This window comes from Balaenoptera borealis (genome assembly GCF_965194805.1).
Source record: "Balaenoptera borealis genome assembly, contig: HAP1_SCAFFOLD_1302, whole genome shotgun sequence".
NCBI lineage: Eukaryota > Metazoa > Chordata > Mammalia > Artiodactyla > Balaenopteridae > Balaenoptera > Balaenoptera borealis.
The window spans coordinates 78,738-104,778 of record NW_028122917.1 but is presented as its reverse complement, the minus strand read 5'-3'; the positions used below and the strand labels follow the sequence as shown (position 1 = coordinate 104,778).

The window sequence follows — 26,041 nt, the reverse complement described above, 5'->3', positions numbered from 1 at the left end:
TTCACAGAATCAAGGAAATGAGCACCATCCACAGGGTGTGCAAAGGAGGTGCCTAATCCCAGGAGCAGCATGGCCACGGCTCGGCTGAGAGCAAGTCATGTGCTGGGCAAGCTTTTGTATGTAATGTTCACCAAAGGGAACCTTGGCCAGTGATACCAGGGAAAGGCTATCATGGTGAAGGCCCACTCATCTCCACCACCCTCAACTTGAATCAAAGTATTGGCTGAAGAAACAGACTTGACAGAGACTTTGGCCACCTGGCCTGGGTTCTCCCTACAAAATGTCATGTTCCTCCAAGAACAGGGCAAGGAGTCACAGTTGTCCGAATCACAGACGGCATATCTTAACGGTGCAGCTATTACAAATTTGCACCTTTGTTTGAAGGGAATTGTTAAGTGGTGGGTAGGGAGTGATGTGTTCCAGGGAGGATTTGGGCCCTCTGGCTTGCAGGTGACCCTCTTATCAGACAGGGCAATTCTGCCAATAACTCATCACTGCCTTCATTCCTCAGGTGGTAGGGATACAAAGGGATTAAAAGGGGTGCGGGCAGAGGACAGCCCTCACTGACAGCACAGAGCCATCACCTACTGTCTCCTCAACTCCTCTGCCCATATAGCCACCGAGGGTGCCAGGTGCTGGCGTTCACAGCAGCTGTTGATAGCACACCATCATCCAAGGAGTTCTTGAGCACCAACTTTGCACTACTCAGCAGCATAATGGAGAAATCAAGGATGGTCCATGGAAATAGCTAAGGGTCTTGTTTTAGGGCCAACGAGCTTATTCTGCAATATGTGCTTCTTAGTTAATTGGGGTTCGAATGTCCTTTCTTGTATGAAATGATGTTGATAATGTTTGAAAAATAAAAGGTTGGCCACCCCATGAGAAACTATGCTTTTATCTGAGTGGGGTTGGGGAGCAAGAGGGAGTAATGAAAATTTTGGTTGTTGAAGTAGTGACAGGGCAGGGCTAACTTGTTCAAGACTGCCTCCCTGCAGGAGGAAGGCCGGCCTTCCTCAAGACTTCATGGACACTACCCATAGCCAGGGCTTACGGCTGTCTTAGCTGGTGACTCAGCCATGGGCCTACTGAGCAATACAGCTGCAACCGCAGCTTGGCTCAGCCCTGACCAGCAGGAGAGAGGCTGGGTCTCCCTCAGCCTGACTGCTCGTTCCATGGAGAGGGACTGGACCTGGGTCCTGTGTGTCCCAGTGCTGGTCCTAGTTCCTGCCCACACGAGACCTGGGCTTCCCTGATTCTGCAATATAAACACCAGAGCCCAAAGTTTGGGTCCCTCTCCTGGACCCTGGATCCCTACTGGATCCCTGTGTGCTGGCCCAGAACAAAGTGTGCAGTGGGGACCCACAAACTCCCCACTATTCCTGTGACTGTGAACTGCCCCTGATAAACATGGCTCCAGCAGCCAGGGTTACATATTTTTAGGGAACTCTCTTATGGTTACAAGTGCAAAAGACTGAGAACTACTATGTAAAACTAATATTTGAAAACTTCACTCCAGTGATATTTGAAGAACCTCTATAAAATAACTAAACAAACATAATTGCATTTTATTCCACTGTGTCCAAAGTCTAAGCTTTAAATTGTATAAAAATGAGAACGAGAAGTAGAATGCCTCCAAACATTTGGAAATTAAGATGCACACTTCTAAATAATCCATGGTTAAAGAGGAATTTCAAGGAAAAATTTTAAGATAAATAGAACTGAGTGAAAATGAAAATACAACACATAAAATGTGGAAGGATCCAGAGAAAACATTATTCAGAGGGAAACGAATGGCACTAAATGCTTATAATAGAAAAGAGGGAAGGTCTCAGATCAATAATCTAAGCTTTCACACACGGAAACGGGAAAAAAATTGCACAATAAAATCAACACATGAAGAAGGCAGCAAATAACAATACACTCTGATCAACTGGAGTCTATTCTCGGAACACAAGCTTGGTTTACTATTCAAAAATCATCAGCGTAATTTGCCATATTAATAGATTGAAGAAGAAACTCTACATGGCCACATCAATTAATGAAGAAAAAGCATTTGATGAACTTCAACACACATTCATGTCATAAACTCTCAGGAATAGAAGGGCTCTACTTCAACCCAGTAAAGAATATCTACAAAAAACCGACAGTGAACATCATACTTAATGGTGAGAGAATGAATGTTTTCCTCCTAAATTCAAAAGAAGGCCAGAATGTCCTCTTTCATCTCTCCTTTTCAACTTAGTACTGTAGGTACTAGCCAGTGCAGCATGGCAAGAAAAAGAAAGAAAGACACACAGATTAGAAAGGAAGAAATATTACTGTCCATACTCATGGATAGCATGACTGTCTGCATAGAAAATCCCAAGAAATCTCTAAGAAGCAATTAATAAGTGGCAATTACTTTAACAAAGTCTCAGGATACAAGATCAACACAAAAACATTAGTCATATTTCCAAATATTAACAATGAACAACTGGAAACCAAAACTAAAAACACAATGCCGGGGCTTCCCTGGTGGCGCAGTGGTTGAGAATCTGCCTGCTAATGCAGGGGACACGGGTTTGAGTCCTGGTCTGGGAAGATCCCACATGCCGTGGAGCGACTAGGCCCGTGAGCCACAACTACTGAGCCTGTGCGTCTGGAGCCTGTGCTCCGCAACAAGAGAGGCTGTGACAGTGAGAGGCCCGTGCACCACGATGAAGAGTGGCCCCCACTCGCCACAACTAGAGAAAGCCCTCGCACAGAAACGAAGACCCAACACAGACAAAAGTAAAAAAAGAAAAATTAAAAAAAAACAAAACAACACAATGCCATACACAATGCTTCCAAAACATGAAATATTTGATTATAAATATTTTAATAGAGGATCTGTATGATACAACCAAACAAGACCTAAATCAATGGAGAGACATATCACATTCATGGATTGGAAGACTCAACATAATAAAAGGTCAACTTCCAACAGAATTTTTTTGTCAACATGGACAAGTTTATTCTAAAATGTATGAACAAAAGGTAAAGGCAAAGGAACCAGAATAAGTAAAACAATTTTGAGAAAGTAGAATATAGTTAGAGGATATTAAGACCTACTGTAAAGCTATAAGTAAGACAGTGTGGTATTGGTGGAAGGATAGATACATGGTTCAATGAATAGGATAGAGAATACAGAAATAGACACATGCCAATACAACAAACTGGTTTTTTTTTACATAAGTTAAAAAGCGATATAAAAAGCAAAATCTCTAGTCCTTATAATAACCCTAAAAGGAACACAAATCTGTTAAATGACTAAGCAAGACCATACAGTTAGTGGCAGCACCAGAATCAGAACACAGGTCTACCTACTCTTGCTATGACTGAGCCTCTTCCTCTACATCTCCTAAATGTCACTCTGAGTTGAAGAGGGGAAAGAAATGGGAGACCACCGTGATGCCACATCCCTGTGCTTTAACAAGTATGTTTCCTTTATATACTGGACCATCTAGTTCAGATTTTATTTGAAGCAAGTTTTGGCTTGCTTCAGTATGTATTTCATTTTCTATTTATTACCCTCTTTCATTCATGGCAGACAGGCTCTAGAGGTCCTGAGAATGTCTGAAACAAAGAATGCTATAAAACACCTTAGTAACTCTCGAAAATGCTAAGTGGACCCTGAATCAAAACTTCAAGTTTCAGAGAACTTACAGCCACTAACGATCTGCAAAACAAACAAATAAACAAACAAACAACCCCACACCCTAGCAACTCTCAACCTTGGATCAAACTACAATATGTTGGAAGAGGTATTACTGAAAAGAGCTTGAAAGGGCAGCCTAAAAGGCAGAGGGTACAGAACATGGGCCATGTCCCTGTAAAGGGGACATGGTTCATAATATTGTGAATCAAGGGGCTGGTTCACAATACTGGTTATGATGTTCAAAACTGTCAATCAAAGACAGGTGCATTATTATATATTTGCTTGTTGCTATTGCTTTTCTGATTAGAAGATACAGAGTCACGTTAGGTAACTTCCATTTAATTTAATATTTATTTTCATTTTATATCCAGGTCACATTTTCTACATTAAAATATAATCATGCTGACTCCCCCCACCCCCTACACCCTCAGAGAAAAAAAGTGAAGAACTTTACACAACTTGAAAGAAAGATGGAATGCACAGAGAAGTTGCTACTGCACCCAAGTAACAAAGAACACAGAGAGACCAAACAGTAGACATGTCAGAAGTGCACAGAAGACAGCTCAGGGCTCGCAGCAGGAAAGAGGAGGAATTAAAAGACTAAAGCTTTTAAATGCTATCACTTGTGCCACAAGATTACCCTGAAAAGGCAGATAGGTCAGAAAGCAGGACCAAATAGGGGATTTTCCAAAGGCTGCTATCTAACAGAGTTTAAAATATCCATAGATTATATATATATATAAAAGATTCCATACACAGAAGAGCTTTCTCTTCCCCACCTTGCCTTTAGCATCCGGTCAACACTTTAGAAACTTAAAACCACTGTTAGCATGTCCGAATGTAGAACCAATATAGGTTTTTTCTTTCTTAAAAAATTGTATCCCAACTCTTTCCAACCAAGAATTCTATTAATTATTTTCATTATGATTCCTCTGCATGGAAACCCAGTAAGGGATCATCAAGACAGGGCATCTCACTACTATCAGATCAATGCCAGTTGGGCAAAAGCTGCATGATTCTGTGTTACTCAGAGGGAGGGAGAACAGTAAGACACAGGAGTTGAAACTTATGCGCACCAAAGAGGAAAAGGAAACTCCTTTTCTAACCTATTCATTAAATAGGAAACAGCAGGTGGACAGGAAAAGCCGTCTGCTTAGAGCAGACCCAGAGGCACACCAAAGTCTAAAAACAAGCGCTCAGGAAAGCGTCTCGGCTAGGAGAGGAAGCGTCTTTCAGACCCTATCTTGTCCCTAGTTTGGAGATCAAAGCATTGTAACTTCAGATAGTGATACTCTGGAGGGGGTGGACAGGGAAGGTCTGAGAGACCCAAATAATGAGGACACTAGGCAGCTAACTACACCACTACGTACAAATACACACATCAGTAAGAAAACTTCACCTCCAACCCTCAGCTACTTTAAACAAAGCACTGCAGTTCCAGGTTTTCGGAACAGGGGATATTTTAAAGTCTGTTAGCAGTTTAAAACATTGCAACACTGGCACAATATGTTACCTATTCTTTGTTTTTAATTACAGGGTAACACAGTAAACTCCAACACAAAGGTGGGGATGGGGGAGTGCAAAAGGAATAAAGAAAACAGAACCAGTATTTCACAAGAGCATCGAGCCAGCGATGAAGTAGCAGCTAATGCTTTGCAGAGCCTCGAGGGTAGAATTCGCTCAAGGTGCTCTGAGGGATTCTCTTCAGCATTTCTTTGGGGAAGATTCGGAGCAGTTGCCAGCCAATGTCCAAAGTCTCATAGACAGTGCGGTTTTCGTAAGGACCTTACAAAAAATTGAGATTAGATGAATAAAGGCCAAGTACTTCCAACTTATCAGCGTTATTCAAAATTTATTGTTATGGGTCTAGCACTGTGAGCATGAAATATAAAAAAGAAACACAAAGCAGTCAGGTCTCCCAGGACTGGATGTGACCAAATGTGGAAATGAGGGTCTAGACAGTAAGTACCCCTGGGAATCAGAGAAAAGCGAGAAAGCCCGCAGGCGAGACGTTGGGCGCGTGCGTGCGTGCGTGCGTGCGTGTGTGTGTGTGTGTGTGTGTGTGTGTGTTTAACAACGGGTGGGATCTAAAAACACTCCATGGAATAATGGCAACTAGACCCAGAGTTTTGTCCAGAGAGTAGTGAGAAAAGCAGTTTCCCAGCAACACAGGCTGACCTGAAGGAGGCTAGTACAGATACTTAGAAGGCCTTAAATGCCAATTAAGCACCTGAATAGGTCCACGTAAAAGTTTTCAAACTTGTTATTGCTATTATTATTTTTAATAGCAGCATCATTCTTATCCTGCAAATAAATCTCATTTTTTAACTAAGGAGTTAGAGTGGCTAGAGTTCTGCATTCTTTTCTCTACCAGAATAATTTTTATCTTTTTAAGATATTAAGGTTCTGCATAAATTTTTTTTTTTTTTTTTTTTTAGAAAACCCAACAATCATATGTTGTGGGGATTTTAATGGTACTTAAAAAATGTATCACACACGGGGCTTCCCTGGTGGCGCAGTGGTTGAGAATCTGCCTGCCAATGCAGGGGACACGGGTTCGAGCCCTGGTCTGGGAAGATCCCACATGCCGCGGAGCAACCGGGCCCGTGAGCCACAATTACTGAGCCTGCGCGTCTGGAGCCTGTGCTCCGCAACAAGAGGTAGCAATAGTGAGAGGCCCGCGCACTGCGATGAAGAGTGGCCCCCGCTTGCCACAACTAGAGAAAGCCCTCGCAGAGAAACAAAGACCCAACACAGCCATAAATAAAAATAAATAAATAAATTAAAAACAAAAATGTATCACACAAATAGAAAAGCGCACAAATCCTAAGTGTGCAGCTGATGCATTATTCCAAAATAAACACATCGTTTGTAAGTATCAGTGAGGTCAAAAATAGAGTTTACCAGCATTAGCAGGGGTGGTAGGGAAGAGACCAAACAAAACAGCTTGAAAGCCCTACACATGCTATGTAATAAAAACCATTATAGACTTTTTAACAGAAGGACAATCAATAAAATTAATACTAAATTTACCCCGGCAATGGCACATAGCGAGTCAGGGAGACTGGTGAAGATGCTGGCACTAACGGCCAAGGATGATGGGACAAAGGTCTGGACTAGGTCTTGGGACACAAAGAGTGGTCAGAGATCAGCAGCTTCAACATCGCCCAGGAACTTGTCAAAATACAGGCTCTCTGGCCCCACCCACACCTACCGAATCAGAATCTGCACTTCAACAAGATCCCTGGTAGATTCAAAAGCATATTCAACTTTGAGAAACACTGGCCTAAGTTTTTTTAATAGGAATGAAAAGAGAACAGGATAAGATGTTTCAAAGGAGAACAATGCAAATTAGCAAATATTTGATGACTGGAGAATAAATGAAGAGGCTTAAGAATGCCTAATTCCTGAGCTTGGGCTAACTAGGGTAATGGTCATGCCAGAGGTAGACAGAAATTGAAAAGGGAATTGCTAGGCAGGTGGTCAGTTGGGAAAAGACTTTGGTTCTCACCACGCTGAGCCAGAGAGGATGGTGGCATAAACACAGGCTTCCTAGCTGGAGATGTGGGATTAGAGCTTCAGAAAGAGGGTAAAGGCTCATACATAGCAAGTTAGTCATCAGCATAGGGGAAAAAAGCACAGAAAGAACAGGTAATGAAGCCTTTGGGAACATTAACAATTAAGAAGCAGGAAGATAAGAAATCAGGAGGATGAAAACAGAGGGACTGGGAAAGTCCAAAACCCCCAAAGCCAGAGGAGAGCATTGCAGAGAGGTTAAGAGCGAGGAGAAGTGGCAATGGAGGTAGGAGAGCAGAAGGCCGGTTGTAAGGAAGATATAAAATAAGACAGGAGCTAAATAAATGGATAAAGAAATTGAAGGTAGAGGGGAAGGAACCAGAGGGCTAAGAACAAAGACATGGCAGGCGGCTGGAAGAACCTCTTCTCTAATCAGAAGGAAACTTGTATGGCGACCAATGTAAATTCTCTCAGACTAGGAAAGAAGTCCTCAAAACTACATATGATGCTGTTTCTATTCATAGGAAAATAGTAATCTTACCCTGAGCAATGAAGTTCCTCTCAAACTTCTGCAGAAATTCCAAGTAAAGCACATCATCTGAGGTAAGGGCTTCTTCTCCAACTACGGCTTTCATGGCCTGCACATCCTTACCAATAGCATAGCATGCATACTAAAGAGAAAAAAAGGTTTACATGAACCTTTATAAATGGTAACGGTACTCTGGGCATTATAAGTGTATTGCTGTAGCTATCTTCACAGTATTTCACATTATTTCCAAACATAATTCACATATGCAAGTATTGGAAAGACTTTATTATACAGCAGTCTCACTAAGGAAGGAGTCTTCAGGCATGCAATACATAGACATTACTAACACTCTACAAAAAATACACTCCCTCAATATATCAATGAGCTTCCATTTTGTAGAGCATTTAAAAATCACAACTTACGCAATAGGAGAAATCCATCTCTAAATTCTATTCAAAAAAAAATATCTGGGTTATCAGTAGGTTTATTTATCATTTCTACTTTAAGGTCAAATGTATTTTTCTTTAATTATGCTTGGTATACAATCTCAGAACTATAGAAACCAAGGATTTCATAGAATATACACAGCTGTATCCCTTAGCGTTCTGGTGATTGCCTAATATGTTAAACAAAAAATTAGTTGGAATAGTCTTTCAGAAATACTCTATAATAAAGGTTACTAATAAAAACTTATATCGTCTTATGCCTTTTTTATTTAAAAACTACCTCATACAGCATTAGAGGTGGGTTTCAAGCATGTGATCTTTAATCTTTGTCATGAGCAGTTATCCTTATGAAAAAGACTGTTTGGCTCTAATGAATGTTTCTGTATTCCAGTATTCTATATTATATATTCTATATTAAAATTCTACTTTGATGGGGGGAGAAGAAAAGTGATATGGAAGAAAGACAAGAGGTATAAGACAGCAGCATGAACTGAGAAAGTATTCATTTCTTTAAACACAATCCTGGAGAAAACATACGTACCAGCTGGTTAGATACATCGGCGTGATCCTTTCTGGTCATACCTTCTCCAGTAGCAGACTTCATTCACCGAGACAACGAGGGCAGCACATTAATAGGCGGGTAAATCTTGGGTAAAAGGCGAAGGGGGAAAATATTATATTTAAGTACAAAATTCAAGCTTTACTGGTAGTAAAGGAGGATTTTGAAACTCATTTTTATTGCTTAAATTGCATAAAACTGCTACATTTGTTTCCTAGATGATTCCTAATATCTCTTCCTGGTAAGAAAAGGAAGTAAGAAACATTTTACAGGTTAAGATTTCTTTTTGAGAATCAAATCCAAAAAGTAAAATCTACAAAACAGTACAAGATTCTATTAAAAAACTGAATTTTCAACATCTGCCTACAATAGCAAATCCAAATGGTCTTCTGAACTCTGACTCATAAAATCACACATAAAAAGATTAACAATAATTTCACCTAAAAGCTGATATCAGAAGCTGGCATCTACTAAAGAAACAATAAAAAATCTGTTTTTGATTATTCAGTCATAAAAAAGAATGAAATCTTGCTGTTTGCAACATCATGGATGGACCTTTAGGGCACTATGCTAAGTGAAATAAGCCAGACAGAAAAAGATAAATACCATATCATCTCACATATATGGGACCTTATAAAACAAACAAAAAAATGTCAAGCTCACAGATAGAGAACAGACTGGTGGCTGCCTGAGGCAGGGGATGAGTGAGCCAAATGGGTGAGGGAGGTTAAAAGGTACAAACTTCCAGTTATCAAATGAGTAAGTCATGGGGATGGAACTTTCACAGCATGGTGACTATGTACGTTAATAATACTGTATTGCATATTTAAAGGTGGCTAGAAGAGTGGCTCTTCAAAATTCTCATCACAAGAAAAAAAGTGTTGTAACTATGTGAGGTGGTGGATGTTAAGTGGACTTATTGTGGTGATCACTCTGCAACATATACAAACATCAAATCATGACATTGTACACCTGCGACCAATGTAATGTTACGTCAATTATACCTCAATTAAAAAAATTTTAACAATAAAAGACAAAGAAAAAACTCTGAAAAATCTGTTCTTGTATTAATAACAAAAGTGGGTGTGTTTAACAACGGGTGGGATCTAAAAACACTCCACGGAATAATGGCAACTAGACCCAGAGTTTTGTCCAGAGAGTAGTGAGAAAAGCAGTTTCCCAGCAACACAGGCTGACCTGAAGGAGGCTAGTACAGATACTTAGAAGGCCTTAAATGCCAATTAAGCACCTGAATAGGTCCACGTGAAAGTTTTCAAACTTGCTATTGCTATTATTATTTTTAATAGCAGCATCATTCTTATCCTGCAAATAAATCTCATTTTTTTAACTAAGGAGTTAGAGTGGCTAGAGTTCTGCATTCTTTTCTCTACCAGAATAATTTTTATTATTATATATATTATTATTATATGTGACCTGGAGGGAGGCACTCACTCTTTGAGACCTTGTTACAGGGAAGAACCAAATCTGACTACACGGTGGATCTGTTTCTTTGACTTTAACCTTTGCCTTCCGCTGCTTTTGTTCACTAAAAGGATACTGTCTGTACATAATGGCCTGCCTCCTGGAACCCTGCCCCTCTGCCTGAATGTTAAACCAAAGTGCCTTTGTTCAGGGAAACATACGGACTCTGCCCACCTGTGGATGGCTGCAATTAAAAAGAAATTAACACATCCCCTCCCTGAGGCTGGCCATTCCAGGGGATATTCGCAAAACTGATGGCCCTTTTACTTTACCTCCTCATCTCCTCCCCATCTCTGTGCTATAAAAGAAACTGGCATCCAAACCCCGATAAGATGGTTATTTTGAGACTTTAGTCCGCCGTCTTCTCCGTCTGCTGGCTTTCCGAATAAAGTCGTGTTCTTTCCCTCAGTGCGTCATGTCTGATTTACTGGCCTGTCGTGCGGCAAGCACAGCAAGCTTGGCCTCGGGAACAACCTTCGTTTATCCGGATGCGGGTGCTTTGTACCAGGTGAACTCTAAAGTTTTCCCTTCTGTAGATAAGGTTACCTCAACACGTTCCAGAAGGTAAAAGAACAATCTCTCCTTCTGCTTGATTAAAGTAAGCAAACATCTACCTAAAGTGCACTTAAAATATTTGCTTTCCAGACATTTATGTAATATATTCCGCCATGAAAATCTCAAGTTGTGGTCAATGTGTTGGAAAAAGTATGCACTTAATCAGTATTTCCAGTTTGGGTTTATGGCCTCTTGGTGGAAGCAAGTCAGGAGAGTCAAAAGCAGAAAGAGATAACCATCTCCGTGTGTCCCACCACCTTCTCCTACAGCAAGAGGGAACCCACCTGCCCCATGGCTGAGCACAACTACACCACACAGGAACTCCCAGCGCCTGGCCCTGAAATCATCCGAAACCCAGGGCCAATGCAGATCTGTGAAACTGGGTCCTAAATGCTGCTTTTAATTGACATGCTTTTGTTATCTGTATTGTTTAGACAGCTGCAACGTAAGCATGATAGAAACATTGTTGAAATCAAGTCTTTTTCAAACACATTGCTAAAGTTATAGGCTTTTACTTTTTTTTTTCCCTCCTGCTTGAAATATTATTAATCTAGGATGGAACACAGCTCACCCTTCCTGTGCAGCAAAAGTACAGCTCAAGTTTCTCAATACTCTTTCTTTCCCAATCTTTCTAAATGATCAGGAAGAAAACATTTTAGAAGACATCTGGGAACATATCTTTTGCTGGCAAAGATGTTGAAAACAGAGAAAAAGTCAGAAAAAAATTACTTCCAATGACATCAAGACCGTATTTTGAAATTGTTACCGACCAGGGTTCTTGGCGTCCTTAAACAATAAAAATTGATCAAAGGCCAGACAAGAAATTCAGGCAAGGCTTTATTGGGGCCCCTGCTGCAGCACGGGGGCGCGAGAACAAACAACAGGTTCCTTTGCTTGCGTGCTCCCTAAGCGGGGGCGAGCTTGCTGCTTATATGGCAGTGGTCCCCAAACCTTTTTGGCACCAGGGACAGGTTTCATGGAAGACCATTTTTCCACGGACTGGCAGGGGGTGGGGTGGGGGGATGTTTCAGGCAGTAATGTGAGCGATGGGGAGCAGGAGGTGAAGCTTTACTCGCTCCCCTGCCACTCACCTCCTGCTGTGCAGCCTGATTCCTACCAGGCTGCGGCCTGGGGGTTGGGGACCCCTGTTATATGGCGTGAGGGCAGGGGTGTGTCCAGGGTTCGGGCCAGAAGGGTGGCTTAGGTGGTTTGCCCACCGCTTAGGTGGTGTTGTGTGCAGGGGGCACGTGCAGTACCCTGCTTTTGCTCTGGGATCTTCAAAAGTGGCAGTTGGGTTTTTTGGTCTCTTTGTATCTTTTGTCCAGAATTTGCCCCAACTGGGCATGCACGTCGTTATTTTTAGTCCCATACAGTTTCTTTGTTATTTTGTTGCTCGAGGAGAGGTGTGTCGAGGTGCAAGCACTGCAACACTGCAGCAAAGGGTCCCAGGTCCCAGCAAAGGGCCCCAGGTCCCAGCCTGTCTCAAAATCAATATATGGCTGTTGAAAACAATACTAGAACACTGCAAATAAAAGTATGTTATTTGATACATGGCACAAATTTAGTTCTGACAAATGAATTGGCTTCTAAACTTCAAGAGTAACACAAAAGAAGAAAATGAAGTATGGTTAGTGTTATTAAGGAATGCCTCAAAGGAGTGCTGGGTAGTGGGCATATTCTATTAGCAGCTTCAAGGAATTAAATAAATCAATGAAATTAAAGGAATTAAAGTATTTAACTGTGAGTCTAGACTGTTTCAGGACAACTGGGAGAATAGCACTAACCCAGTGGCCTCCTGTATATGTTGAAAATAGTAATATGCAAATTGGGTCATTTGTACAAAATTTAGGAAGATTTCTCATTAAGAAGTTCCATTGACTTAAAGTGATACCAATATGTGTTTAGTTCAACATTAAACTACTTCAAATGGTAGGGAATTCCTTTAACCTACTGTTATGTTGAAGCCCTAACCCCCAGTACCTCAGAATGTGAGTGTATTTGGAGAAAGGGTCTTTAAAGAGGTGATTAAGGTAAAAGGAGGCCATTAGGGTGGGTCCTAATCCAATCTGACTGGTGTCCTTACTAGAAGAGGAAATCTGGACACAGAGAAGCACCAGGGAAGTGTGCACACGGAGAAAGACCATGTGAGGACACAGCAAGAAGACAGTCATTTGTCAGCCAGGGAGAGAGGCCTCAGAAGAAACCAACCCTGCCAACACCTCGATCTGGGACTTCTAGCTACCAGAACTGTGAGAAAATAAATTTCTGTTGTTTAACCGTCTGAATGTGGCATTTTGTTACTGCAGCCCGAGGAAAATAATACTCTTAGCTTCTGGATTGGCCTGTGGTGGCCTTGCTGAGTGACTTGGATCGGTGAGTCCCTTACGGCTCAGCCACAATCCGTTATACTCATGACCCTCAGGGTCTCACAAGGTTTGGATGCTAGGTGGGTGCCATGTTCGCTACCACTCTCTAAGTCTGCCTTATTTTCAAAGTAGTTTAAGTTTCTCCTCAGACCATCACTGACCAGTCTAGTTCTGGCAAGCAGAAGGCACTCGGTGGCATTGTTGAAATTCAGGAAGTTTTCAAGTTTAATTGTGTCTGCCAGTTGAATTCCCGGAAGAGTATGTGTCTGAGAAGGACCACGATGGTACCTCCTAGCTAACTCAGACCATCCTTAACCACATTCCACACCGTCCGTGCCTAACAGACACTTGTTCACTGACTCAATTTTCAGGGCCAATTGGTCATTTCTAGGCCTTTCCATTCTTTCTAGCGCAGGCTCCTTGTTTTCTCCTATAGAGGGGGCCAGTTCAGAGGTGTCCTCTATGAGTCATCGCTCTTAAGGACTCAGGGAAATTACCCTGAGTCCTTATTTTTGAAATGTGGCATCACTTATTTTTGAAATGGGACAGATTAAGCGCCTTACTAGGGAATGACCATTTCTTAGGTAATGAATGAAGGGCCTTGGTCGTGCCCTCTTCGGGAGCAGAGCCTCCAGAGCTTCAGAAGGACTTGGTGTGTTCTGTCCACCTTAGCGCAGGACCATGCTGGTATTTTCATGTAAGAAACTAAGGGTGTTAAATCAGATCATCTTATTAAAATAATAGAATATAAGATTGAAGGTAAGAAAGACTGAAGGAAAGGAAGAAAAAAAATCAGAACCAAAAGAGATAACAGTGATAACATCGCAGGCCTGAGTCACCATCCTGAGAAAGGCTTGCTGGTGTCTAGGCACCTGAATTTTGGGAGGGCTTTCACCACTCCCAGAACTGATAAGAGTGGCTCACTGCTGCCTAAGATGTTTATGCAAACAATGTGGTTGGTGCTGAACACTTGCTTTCCTTCTGGAATCTGGGATTTTGATATGTACCAGGGAGAGGGTGCCTACATGACCATCCCCCATAAAAGCCTGGGCTCCTAGGCTGAGGCTAAGCTCCCCTGGTTGGCAACATTTCACACATGTTGTCCTCATGGCTGGAGGACTTAAGCGTGTCCTGTGTGGTTCCACTGGCAGAGGACTCGAGGGAGCTTGCCTCTGGTTTCCTCCAGACTTTGGTCCACTTGCCTTTTCCTTTGTTGACTGTACTTTGTGTCCTGCTGCTGTAATAGATCACAGCTGTGAATATAACGCTAGGCTGATTCCTGTGAGTCCTTCCAGTGAATCATGGAGCCTGGGAGTGGCGTGGGGGACCCCAATACAGGAGTGATCACGGAGAACTGCCAGAGGCAAAGAACCCAGAGTGGAATGCAGCCTGGAGACATTCCCTATAGGACACAAGTCACCTCCATGAGAACTGCACAGAACAAGCTCTTAACATAGCGTCCTCCTTTCCACCTGTCACAGATGGGCCTTTCATAATAACAGGAGATCTGTTCTGCATTTCCACACTTTCAAGTAACAATCACAGGTCACAGGAAGACGCGTGACACAACATACTTATATATTCCAAGCGCTTTATCTAGTAACAGGGCAACTCTACGAGGCTTTCTCAAGATTTGGCTCTTTCGGTGATTTCATTGCTTCTGAGAATGAGATTATTATCTTGTGCTCAATAAAACATACAAACAGATAAATGTGTTAATGTCTTTACTAACTGTTAGATTTGGATAGACTAGTATAGGCTATGTGTGGTAGGATTAATTCTTAGATTTGCCAAAGTCCAAAAGAAGAGAACCAGGTAAGCATCAAACTTCACACTTGTCATCACAAGAAAAAGAATGTGTAACAATGTGAAGTGATGTTTGTTAACTAAACTTATTGTGGTAATCATTTCACAATATATACATACATCAGATCATTATGTTGTACACTTTAAACTTACACAATGTCATGTGTCAATTACGTCTCAATAAAACTGGAAAATATATTTCACGCTAATGGTAGACATCTTGAACAAAAATTCCATTTTTAAATAATTTGTGAGGAAGAGTGAAAGCCACTGAACAACTAAACCCTTCTGAGACATTCCGTATGGATTTTTAACCTCTTTCAAGAGGCTAACTGTCCATTTTAATATTAGGGAAAAGTAGACAATCCTGCAACACTGGAATGAAAAATTCCTCCATTCAAAATTTTCTTCTCAAATCAGAATATTTAGATTTATCCTATACTGTGTTTGTAAGGGAAACATACTTACTATCACAAGATTTTGCTCTCCTTTATGCAAAAAATAGTAGCTCTCTTACAGTGTTTGTCACAATTCCGATTTCAGAGGAAGTGTTAACTTAAATAGGATTTAGCCAAATATGTTTAAAAATAGGTCAAGATCGGGACTTCCCCGGTGGTCCAGTGATTAAGACTTTGCCTTCCAATGAAGGGGGTGCAGGTTCAATCCCTGGTCAGGGAGCTAAGATCCCACATGCCTCAGGGCCAGAAAAGCAAAACAGAAAACAGAAGCAATATTGTAACAAGTTCAATAAAGACTTTAAAAATGGTCCACATCAAAAAGCTCTTTAAAAAAAATATGTCAAGATCAAACAGCTGTTTTGAAACTAATTGTGTATTTAAAGCTGTTTTGGTAGTTTTAGTGACAAAATAGAGATGCTTTTTTCTCAGCATTTTAAATTTGAGTTAGCAATACTGTTAAACCAAAATGATTAGGGTCATACGGTTCACACTGTAATTTCAAAATTAACTCTCACACAAGAGAAGTTAATCTTAGAATAGGACAAAGAAATATATATTTGAAAACTAAGTTTAAGTAAATGTGAAATAAGTCCTTTGCAACATGTAATTGCCATTTCCTAAGAAAAGTAAAAGGCTGTGTGTTAGTCAGAGCAGAGGTAAGACAATTCTCCATGGGTTTCTCACATTTCTGCACATCTTACAAACAGAAGCACCGACAGCCCTTTATTCTCAGCTATCTTGCCAAGGATGTTTAGATAGAAAACAGCCTTGTAAGATAATGTCTTCTTCCAGAGGTAAGGGCAAGCATGCTTCCCTCCCAAAAGATTCTGATGCCCTGAACTCTTGTCTTATAACCCACTGTGTGTGCAGGCATCCATCCGGGCCTATCCACACAGCCCCTGTGTGACTCAGGGTCAAGGAGAACCAAGGCAAATATTCGGATGCCCATGCTGGCTGCAGTGGTTTATGAGTAACCAAGTAAGTAATAGAGTCCTTTGTTTCTGACCCATAAGTCTTCTGTCTTCTACCTGCATCCATGGAAAACGGCAGCTTAACTTGTTGCAAATAGGGCAAAATCTCAGATACTCCAAAGTTCTGGATGGAAAGATTAAAGTTCATCTCTCAGAAGACTTACTATAGAATGCATATGAAAAGGTCTATGACTAAATAATCTATTTATTTCAGGTCACTATGCAAACATTTATATATTTTAACAGATTGATCTGCTCAATATGTTAAAATATATATGTATGTTTGTGCTCTTTTGTTTTTTATTGATGCATGATTAGAAATTCTTCTTTGTTTCCTTTTTAAAAATGGTATGTATTGCATTGTTTTTTGATAGAAAATAACAATGAAAAAAAATGTAGTCTGTGGTCTCACTAGTCAGAAAATCCCTGGTGAAATAAAAAATAAATAATAGATATAGGCACACTTGGCTAGAAAATTCAAATAGTACAGAAAAGCTTAAAGAACACAGAAGCCACTCTTTCCCCCAGCACCAACTTAACCATTTTTATGGTTTATTAAAATTGTCTGGGCTTCCCTGGTGGCGCAGTGGTTGACAGTCTGCCTGCCGATGCAGGGGACACGGGTTCCAGCCCTGGTCTGGGAAGATCCCACATGCCGCGGAGCAACTAGGCCCGTGAGCCACAACTACTGAGCCTGTGTGTCTGGAGCCTGTGCTCTGCAACAAGAGAGGCCGCGATAGTGACAGGCCCGCGCACCGCGATGAAGAGTGGCCCCCGCTCGCCGCAACTGGAGAAAGCCCTCGCACAGAAACGAAGACCCAACACAGCCAAAAATAAATAAATAAATAAATAAATAAATAAATAAATAAATAAATAAATAAATAAATAAATAAATAAATAAATAAAAATGAATATCTGCTTAAAAAAAATTGTCTTTTACTTCTGCATTTACTGCTTCCCATAAATCCTTTCTTTTCAGATTTTCTGGTAGGAAAGTCCACAATCGAAGACAGGGAAGGCATCAGGTTCCTGGTTTAGGCACGGCGGCCACCATCCCTCTGCCATGAGATCCTTCTCATCATTAACAATGTTCTAGGGAAGCTGCAGCTTAGGTTCCAGGCACTGGGGGAAATGTAAGCAAATACTTCCTCCTTCCTCTTCCCAACAGGGAAGTGTGCTGGGCCCACAAGACTCCAGTCCCTGTCACCTGGGGACACCCTCCCCTTTTCTCTTCCAAAAGGGAAAGAGAAAAAGACCTACCATGGCCATAGTTAATCTTCTGAAGAGCAGATCAGGAGCTTATTTTTGCTTTAACCATTTAGAAGCAGGATCAACTGAAGTCACTACTGTGAACTGATTACCATTCATTTTTAATTAAAATGTGACATAATAAAAAGCATGCATCTCGTTAACTATATGTCACATTTGCTCAGCTCTAAATTTTGCTACACCATATTCTATTCATGTAATTTCAGTCTTTGAGTTTGTTTCTGCAGTAAAATTTCCACCTACATAAAATTTTACAGAATTGAAGAAACATGTTATGTGTACAGCCAGATCTTTATCATTTCAAAATGTTTATATCCATACTTCAGTATGCTTTGATGATCTTATTTTTAACCTCAGAGTACAGGTTGGACTCTTTAGATATGCAGATTAATCTATGATCTTGTGATTTCAGAGTCACAGGCAATGATGGTATCATTCACCAACCAATTGCTAGTGTCAGGAAGCAGACTTTTCTTCTGCCCTATTAGGTTTAGTAATTAGGGGCCTGCAAATTAAAATGACAAAAGATAGTGTAACAGGAGAAGAAGTTTATTCATATATATGGGAGTTAACAAGAGAAGTAACTATCTCACTAAATGTTTAAAGTTAGAGGTTTATATATCTAACTTAGCAGAGAAAAGGAAAGTGGAAGAAAGGACTTCTATTCTTTTAGAAGAATAAATGAACGATAAGTAATTTTGTGATTATTTTGTGTCTGCAAGTTCAAGGGGTCTTTCCTTCTTCTATGCGAATCTCCCCAGAGAGGGGATTTGTGGTAGGTTTACTCTTGATTTCTCTCCTGGGAGTAGACCTGTCTTGAAGAGGGAATCATAGAAGCCTCATTTCTCAGAAATGTCTGCTTTTAGTCAAATAAGGAAAGCTCTTTCTGCATCTGTTGATTCCCAAATGTTTTGAGATTAAAATAATCTCCATACCAACTCTGAGGGTCCAACTGGGTCTCTAGGCATTCCTCCCTATATGTCCTCACTTGTAATGCTGTGAGGCAGTGCCTACTCTACCTTGTACACATAAGGAAACTGGCTCAGAAGGACTCAGTTACCTGCCCCCGGTGAACAACTAGCCAGTTTCAGAGCTGGATTATTACAAGGGACATCTGAATCCATAGCCCAGCCTCTTAGCCCTTTGAGACATGATCACTCAAGAGATCTTAGAGGGCTTCCCTGGTGGTGCAGTGGTTAAGAATCCGCCTGTCAAGGCAGGGGACACGGGTTCGAGCACTGGTCCGGGAAGATCCCACATGCCGCAGAGCAACTAAGCCCGTGGGCCACAGCTACTGAGCCTGTGGGCCACAACTACTAAAGCCCACATGCTTAGAGCCCGTGCTCCGCAACAAGAGAAGCCACTGCAATGAGAAGCCCGTGCATTGCAACGAGGAGTAGTCCCAGCTGGGTGCATCTAAAGAAACCCCATGGGTGGCAACAAAGACCCAACACAGCCAAAAATAAAATAGAACAACAACAAACGTTTAAAAAAAATAAGAGAGATCTTAGAGCTCATGTGATCCAACCCTCTTTATGCTATTGAAGAAATTTGTTTACCTCACTGTCAATCACTAAATGGGGGGTCTTGGACAATTTTCTCAGCCCATTTGTGTCCCGGTTTTTCCATCTGTAAAATGATTACAGTACTCACTTCAGAAGCATGCTTTGAGGAACAGTGCCAGGCACATAGTAAGTGCTAAACATCTGCTCTTATTATTATTTACTTTATAGACATCAACGCATTCTTATAAAATATTCCAAGACTAAGTGTACAGAGTAAAACATGTAAATCATCTCTTACCCACCTGCCCACCCTCTTCCCAGGGGTCACCATCAGTGGATGTGTTTCTAGTCCTTTACCATCATCGTCATACATATTTTTAATCTGTGCAAACACTCATGAGCTGTCTTCATGCATTTTAACAGAAATGGAATCATATTTTGCAAATTATTCTCCAACCTCCTGTTTCCATTTAAACCACTCAAGTCTTATAGATCTTTCCATGTCAGAACATCTCAGTGTTGCTCATTCTTTTTTAACAGCTGCATGGTGTTATACTGAATGGACTTAAAATGATGTACCCTTCTGATACTGATAAGCTTCTAGGCAGTTGTGGGGCTTTTGGTTTTGTTTTTTTCATGTAGCTAGACAAGCCCTTAGTGATTATAGACATGTGGAAAAGCTAAAGAGAGCATGTTGTTCCAGAAAAGTTCACATTAATATACAGCAGAGACTTCTTCTCTCATGATTGGCTTCTTGTCTCTCCAGCTCTGATAGATAATATCATCTAAACAAACATTTGGGGTTTTTTTTTACCCATTTCTAGTGGGGCTGCACTTTTGGTTCCCTAACAACTTGCAGCTTCTGATCTGGACAGAGTGAAGAACAAAAATAAAGGTGATGGTGGAGCTTGTGCCTAGGATGACACCCACTGGACTGAGATAATGAAACAGCCACTGAATGAGGCACGTTTGACCCTGGGGATGTCAGAGGTTTCTAAGGGAGCTTTTAATGGGCTAGTATCACAGGGTCACTTTTTAAAAACAGGTTCTACTTAAGTTGGACTGCATCTTTCTTTCTACCATCCTAGTTTCCTTCCAAACCAACGGGATGACAAACCATGCTACAATAACATGAACATGTCGGTTGACATGAGGGAGTAGGGAGTTGACCCTTATCTGGGGAATTCTGAAATAGAGACTCCTGGAGGCACTATTTCTACCTGAATGTTTTGCACACTGCTAACTAATCACTTCTTAACTGCATGAGAGAGGAGTTTTTCTATGTACCATTTCAAATCAGAATCCGATGGTATTTTACCATTAGGCAACAAAAGATCATCAGTTTCCAAAATTTAGTGAAATTTACAATAATTGAAAAAAAATTTTGTGCTAGCAAAAGTATCCAAGAGAGAAGAATCCAAGCCAGGAGCAAATATATTATCAAATTATTCATGAAATAATAATGATAATGATGTTGTGTGTTTGTGGAGAGCTTCCCATAAATGACGCCCTGAGCCAAGCACTTGGCTTAGATCACCTCACTTAATTGTCTCGACAGCGTAATCACTCTCACCTAAATATGAATTCAATCAGTCTGACTGGTTGAAATGCAAGGAAGAGTTCACTGATGTTCCCTGGTGTATAAAGAAAACTGCTTGTTATTACTTCTCTTCTGGATTATTTCACAGACATTAGATCGAAGTTTTAGAAGAAAATTCCCCATTTTAGTTTAGCAGATCTTCCCCTGTTTTTATCATGTCTTAGCTATAAAAATTTCAGAAATGCAAATATATAATGTAATATAATATACTCTTTACAAATAAGTAAAAGCAAAGATTTATCTCATTCACAAAAATGCTAAAAAGCAAGATAGCAGAATTAATGCTTTAAACTTAACACCTGACTACTACAGGCTACTACAGATGAATAAACGTCTATAGAAGACAAACTACAGGGACTCCCCTGGTGGCGCAGTGGTTAGGAGTCTGCCTGCCAATGCAGGGGACACGGGTTTGAGCCCTGATTCACGAAGATCCCATGTGCTGCAGAGCAACTAAGCCCGTGCGCCACAACTACTGAGCCTGTGCTCTAGAGCCCGCAAGCTCTGCAACATGAGAAAGCCACCGCAATGAGAAGCCCGCGCACTGCAGCGAAGAGTAGCCCCCGCTCGCCTCACTATAAAGGACTATATGATGAACAGCATCAAATTTATAATCACTGGGCAAACCATGAGGTACGATTTGAAATATACTAGAAATGGTCAGTGTCTTTCAAAATATCCCTTCTAGTCTTCCCCATAGTGTCTAAGGGGCCACCATGGCATCGAAATATTGATTTACTGTGAATCTCAAAGACTTTCCAATCTTAAGAAGTGTCTTTCTGAAATGGAACTACCCTTTGTGGCATTCTTTTTTAAAAAAAATTAATTAATTATTTATTTTTTAAAATCGATCTTTATTGGAGTATAATTGCTTCACAATACTGTGTTAGTTTCTGTTGTACAACAAAGTGACTCTTTGAAGTCAGGGTCTCTCATCCGTTTATTCATCCAACAATATTACTTGAACCACAATTGCCAGCAGGCGCCGTGTAAGGCTCTGAAGAGGATGGGAGACAGAGGCAGTGCTTTCCTAGGAAAGCTCACATTTTCACCTCCTTTATTCTCACCTGAGAGCAGCTGACACAGAAAGAGCAGGAGAAAATGTTGATGTCTGAGTAGGTAAGAGAGAAAGGACAGCACACTCTCTTTGACCGCCTTACTATGAGCTGCCATGGGCTGGCTCTGTGGACAGAACATAAAACATGTGGCAAGACTGTGCTGGGGTAAGTGGTTTCTACATGGACTATTTCTAAGACAGTGTTATGCTCTTACAATTTCTCACTTTCATTGTATAACTGTCTCTGCTCTGAGTACATTTCAGAGAAAAATCTTAGGTGAGCATTCAAGTAAAGCAATGACAATGTACTGCAGTGTGATCAAGCGGGTATTTTAGCGATTTATAATTGTGCCTCTAACATATAAAATGCTCTACACTTCACAAGTTGGACTTGTTAGGAGGCAGATAAATTCATGAATGTGTGCAGTCTCTATTATATTTCTATCCTGGACTACTTTTCTTAAAGATTTTTATAGCTGCATAGGAGGTGATTTTAAGAAAAATACTTTGACTACTTTTTTCATGTTAAATACTCACTACAAATATTGTAGGAATATTCAAAGATAGAATTCTCCTGTTCACCTCCTGTCTTGAAGAAGCTTTTACTTTGTGTTTTTCAGTGACATAAAGTCTCTTTGACTTTGTGTTTGAAAGTGACATAAGTGTGGTAGGTGTCCTGATACAAGGATGGCATTTTCGGTTCCGTGCCTGTCTCTCAAAGGTTCAATGAAGCACAGAGGAGCAGGTGACTTCCTTACTGTTTCTGTGTGGGCTCTGCCTGTCCCATCACTGAGTCTGCCTGTCATCCTCGTGCAGATGGGCAGGCAGTTTACAGGCCCCACGGGGTCTGTGTCCTGGCTTCAATGTTGGACCCATTAGGAGAGCCCTGGGGGACCATATGAGTTGCCCGCAGGGTCCTACCTGAGCTCAGGGGAGCAAAGGGGGAGATTGAGGGCAGTGAGAGCGCTCAGCACCGCTGCCCCTGGGCTCCCTCCCTGGAGGTAGTGATGAATGCCCAGACCTAAGAGCCTTCTGTCCATGTTTGCTGCACATATAAACTTAGTGAGGCAGTGATGAATTTGTGGAGAAAACAATATTTTTTTAAGTCCAAAGAACTAAATTAGAGTTCCTGACCTGTTGTGATTCCAACTTTGTATACATCTCTTAATCTCCATGAACCTCCATTTTTCTGTGCAAAAGAGAGGTAACAGTGATTGCCCTGACTACCTCCACGATGGAAGATGTATTGGTGTTTTACGTACAGTGAAAAACTATACAGGAGTTCCATGGCCGATGGTTTGTAGAATGAGGCAAGGTAGAATAAAAACAGTGACAGAAGGAACAAAAACAGAAAGACGGGGTGTTCTTTTCTTTTAAACAATAATGAATTCACTGAGGAGTCTGAAAAGCTCCAGGAGCTGGGTGCTGCAGAGCCCAGCAGACACCATGGAAACCTCAGCAGGATGTCCAGTGTTTCAATGTTGCATCACCGTTAACTAATAGGAAGCCAGTTTCCTCTCCCTAACTTTCGGAGAACTAAGGATTGTATATTTTGGAAAATAAGGTTGAAAATGAGAATAAAGAGTTAAGATGATTGGATTGTAAATTTTTTTTTAAATTTCCTATTTTCCTGCTGCCTCAACACCCAGGGGACCAGGTGCGTGGGTGTGCCCAGGCTGGTTCCTGCCGCAAGATTCCCTTTTTGCCCTCCCCGACTGTGACTTAGACATTCCAAGAAACAATGAAATCTCCTCAAGCCTTGTTTCTGCTCCACCCAGACTTGCCCAAGGTCCTCACTCTCTCTCGACTCCCCACCTGCTAGGTGGCTGCTGAATGGTGAGGTGCGCCCTGTCTTCTCCTCTAGGACCTGTGAGTATAATAAACCCTGTAATTTCTTCTGCAGAAATATTGCAGTGGCCCTTAAAGACCCTACAAGGGGGACTTACTCCCCCATTTACAATGATACTGGCAGCAAATGGAATTTTAATTCCAAATGTATGTAGTTTGGGAAAGCTAGATGATTTCCTATACAGACTATCTAGAAGGTTCTGTTGGCTCCTAGACACCCAATAAGCTATTAGAGAGTCTGCTTCCTGGACCTTGGCTCACAATAGCTCAGTTTCTCAGGCCCAATCTTTATTTTCATTCTCCCCATTTACACCGGCGCTTATGACTGTCAGCCATGGTTTATGACTAATAAAACCCTATTGTGTAAAATGCACCAGAGTGAGGACCTTGCACAACAGGTGATTTAGGCATAAGAAGCTATCCTTCTGCTATATTCTTTTAAAATACTGAATCATTTTTTAAAACATGAATTACAAGCTGTCAGGCATGTCAGTCAGATACACGCAGATATGCAACTAAAACTATACAGGCGTATCCTTCAGATGGTTTAGTGCTTACAATTTATTTTTGAAAGACATTTTGTGCTAAGTGAATGTAATCTAACATACAATTTTGGTATGTTTTACAAAAGGGACAATCATACTTCTCATTATTATCATTTAATTAATACGAAAAGAGTTAGTTTGGCTTTTGCTCAATTTTGAATGTGATTTTTAAATCTCATTTTATTAATTTAGATGAACTATAGAACTATGGGGGCTTCCCTGGTGGCGCAGTGGTTGAGAATCTGCCTGCCGATGCAGGGGACACGGGTTCGAGCCCTGGTCTGGGAAGATCCCACATGCCGCGGAGCAGCCAGGCCCGTGAGCCACAACTACTGAGCCTGCGCGTCTGGAGCCTGTGCTCCGCAACAAGAGAGGCCGTGATAGTGAGAGGCCCACGCACCGTGATGAAGAGTGGCCCCCGCTTGCCGCAACTAGAGAAAGCCCTTGCACAGAAATGAAGACCCAACACAGCCATAAATAAATAAATAAATAAATAAATAATAAATAAATAAAATTAAAAAAAAAAAAACTATAGTATATCATAGTATCAGCAATTCAGAAATCCTCAATGCAGTTTAACTTTCAACCTGTTCCAGGAGGATTTAAGGGCATCATAATGTCCCAGGGCTGTAAAAATTTGCTTGTGGATGTAGTAACCATACGCTTATCTCACATACAACTTTTCAGTCTTAGAATTAATGGTTTTTGTGAATTAAAAATTATTCTGCAAAAATTAGCATAACTGTCCTTGCCTTTAAGCATCACTCTGGTGAGCTGGTATTAGGAATAATGAGAAGAAACTTGTATCAACCCTGCCCCCCACCACTGGTTAAACTACAATATGCTCTATACACCGTGAATCACTTCTTTTAAGAAAGTTATCTTATGAGATGGCAGCTGCTTATACCCGGAAATGTAGAAAATACTTCACTCACAACGTTTACGGAGACTAACTGATGAGGAAACACCCACGGCAGAGACAAATGAGACGGAGCTGTGCGCTCAGGCATGCACGGGCTGGGATGCAGGAACCGAAACTAGCACCAAGTGGCCCCTGACCTGACGTGATTCTGCAGGGAATTGCAGCAGATACGTTTGCTGGGAAATCAGGCAACGCTCAAGGAGGAGGAGGCTGCAGATTTGTAATTTAATAACGAGGAATTTAAACTGTTGCCACAAGAGGAGGGGCATTTCTGGTAGAGCAAACCTCCATGCAGAGGCCTGGACTTGGAAGAAGGCGGTACACTCTCCGGACAAGCAGGATGCTGGGCGGAACTTGGCTGAAGTTTAGGAAACAGGATGGTGAGAAGAGTCTGGGGAGTCAGGTCAGGGCCACTCTGTGAGGGGCCCTGAGTGTGAGAGTAAGGAAGGGAGACCGCAGTCCCCAGGCAAGGGGGTGACCAGGGAGGCACGGGGGAGAGGGGGGCATATGCCCACCTTCTCTGGGGGAAGATGCCTCCCCTCTCCCCAGGCCCCACAGGGGTGGGAGGCGAGGCTGGGGGATTTGCTTCAGAACACAGATGGGAATCTATTGTTATAGACTGTATCTGAAATGAAGAAAATTAGTAATCAGTAATGAGTTAAAATAGAGATCATTTCATTTGGAATTAGACAAATCCTTAAAAGGTGCTACATACACATGGAAGTTCATTTATCTTCTGGTGCAGAGTCAGGTTTTGGTTTTAGTTTTGTTTGTTTTCCCTTTTTTCTAACCAGCCACAATGAAATCAGGGCTGGGGTAGAGTTCTCAGTAGCAGTGACTGCATTCCAGAGGGAGGGGCAGTGAGCAGGGTCTCACCTCCTCGCCTGGCACCGAGCTCTCAGGGAGGGCGAGCTCCCTGCCGTCTTCCGCG

General features: G+C 41.5%; 1 protein-coding gene across 9 annotated transcripts in view; it reads right to left on the bottom strand.

Annotated features, from left to right (window-relative positions):
* Positions 1-4,004: 4,004 nt before the first annotated feature.
* The window catches only part of LOC309621574 (V-type proton ATPase subunit B, brain isoform-like), a 99,083-nt gene continuing 77,046 nt past the window's right edge, over positions 4,005-26,041 (bottom strand). For 3 of the 9 annotated variants that reach the window (XM_082408997.1, XM_082409001.1, XM_082409000.1), the window contains 3 exons: positions 8,709-8,813; positions 7,734-7,863; positions 4,005-5,461 (listed from right to left, as the gene is read on the bottom strand). In XM_082408997.1, the coding sequence (XP_082265123.1) occupies positions 8,772-8,813 (42 nt within the window). In that variant the 3' untranslated portion in view covers positions 4,005-5,461; positions 7,734-7,863; positions 8,709-8,771. Of the gene's footprint in view, positions 5,462-7,733; positions 7,864-8,708; positions 8,814-14,253; positions 14,367-19,192; positions 19,263-26,041 lie in introns of those variants that run through there. The other 6 variants (XM_082408992.1, XM_082408994.1, XM_082408993.1 and 3 more) reach the window with 6 other exon arrangements.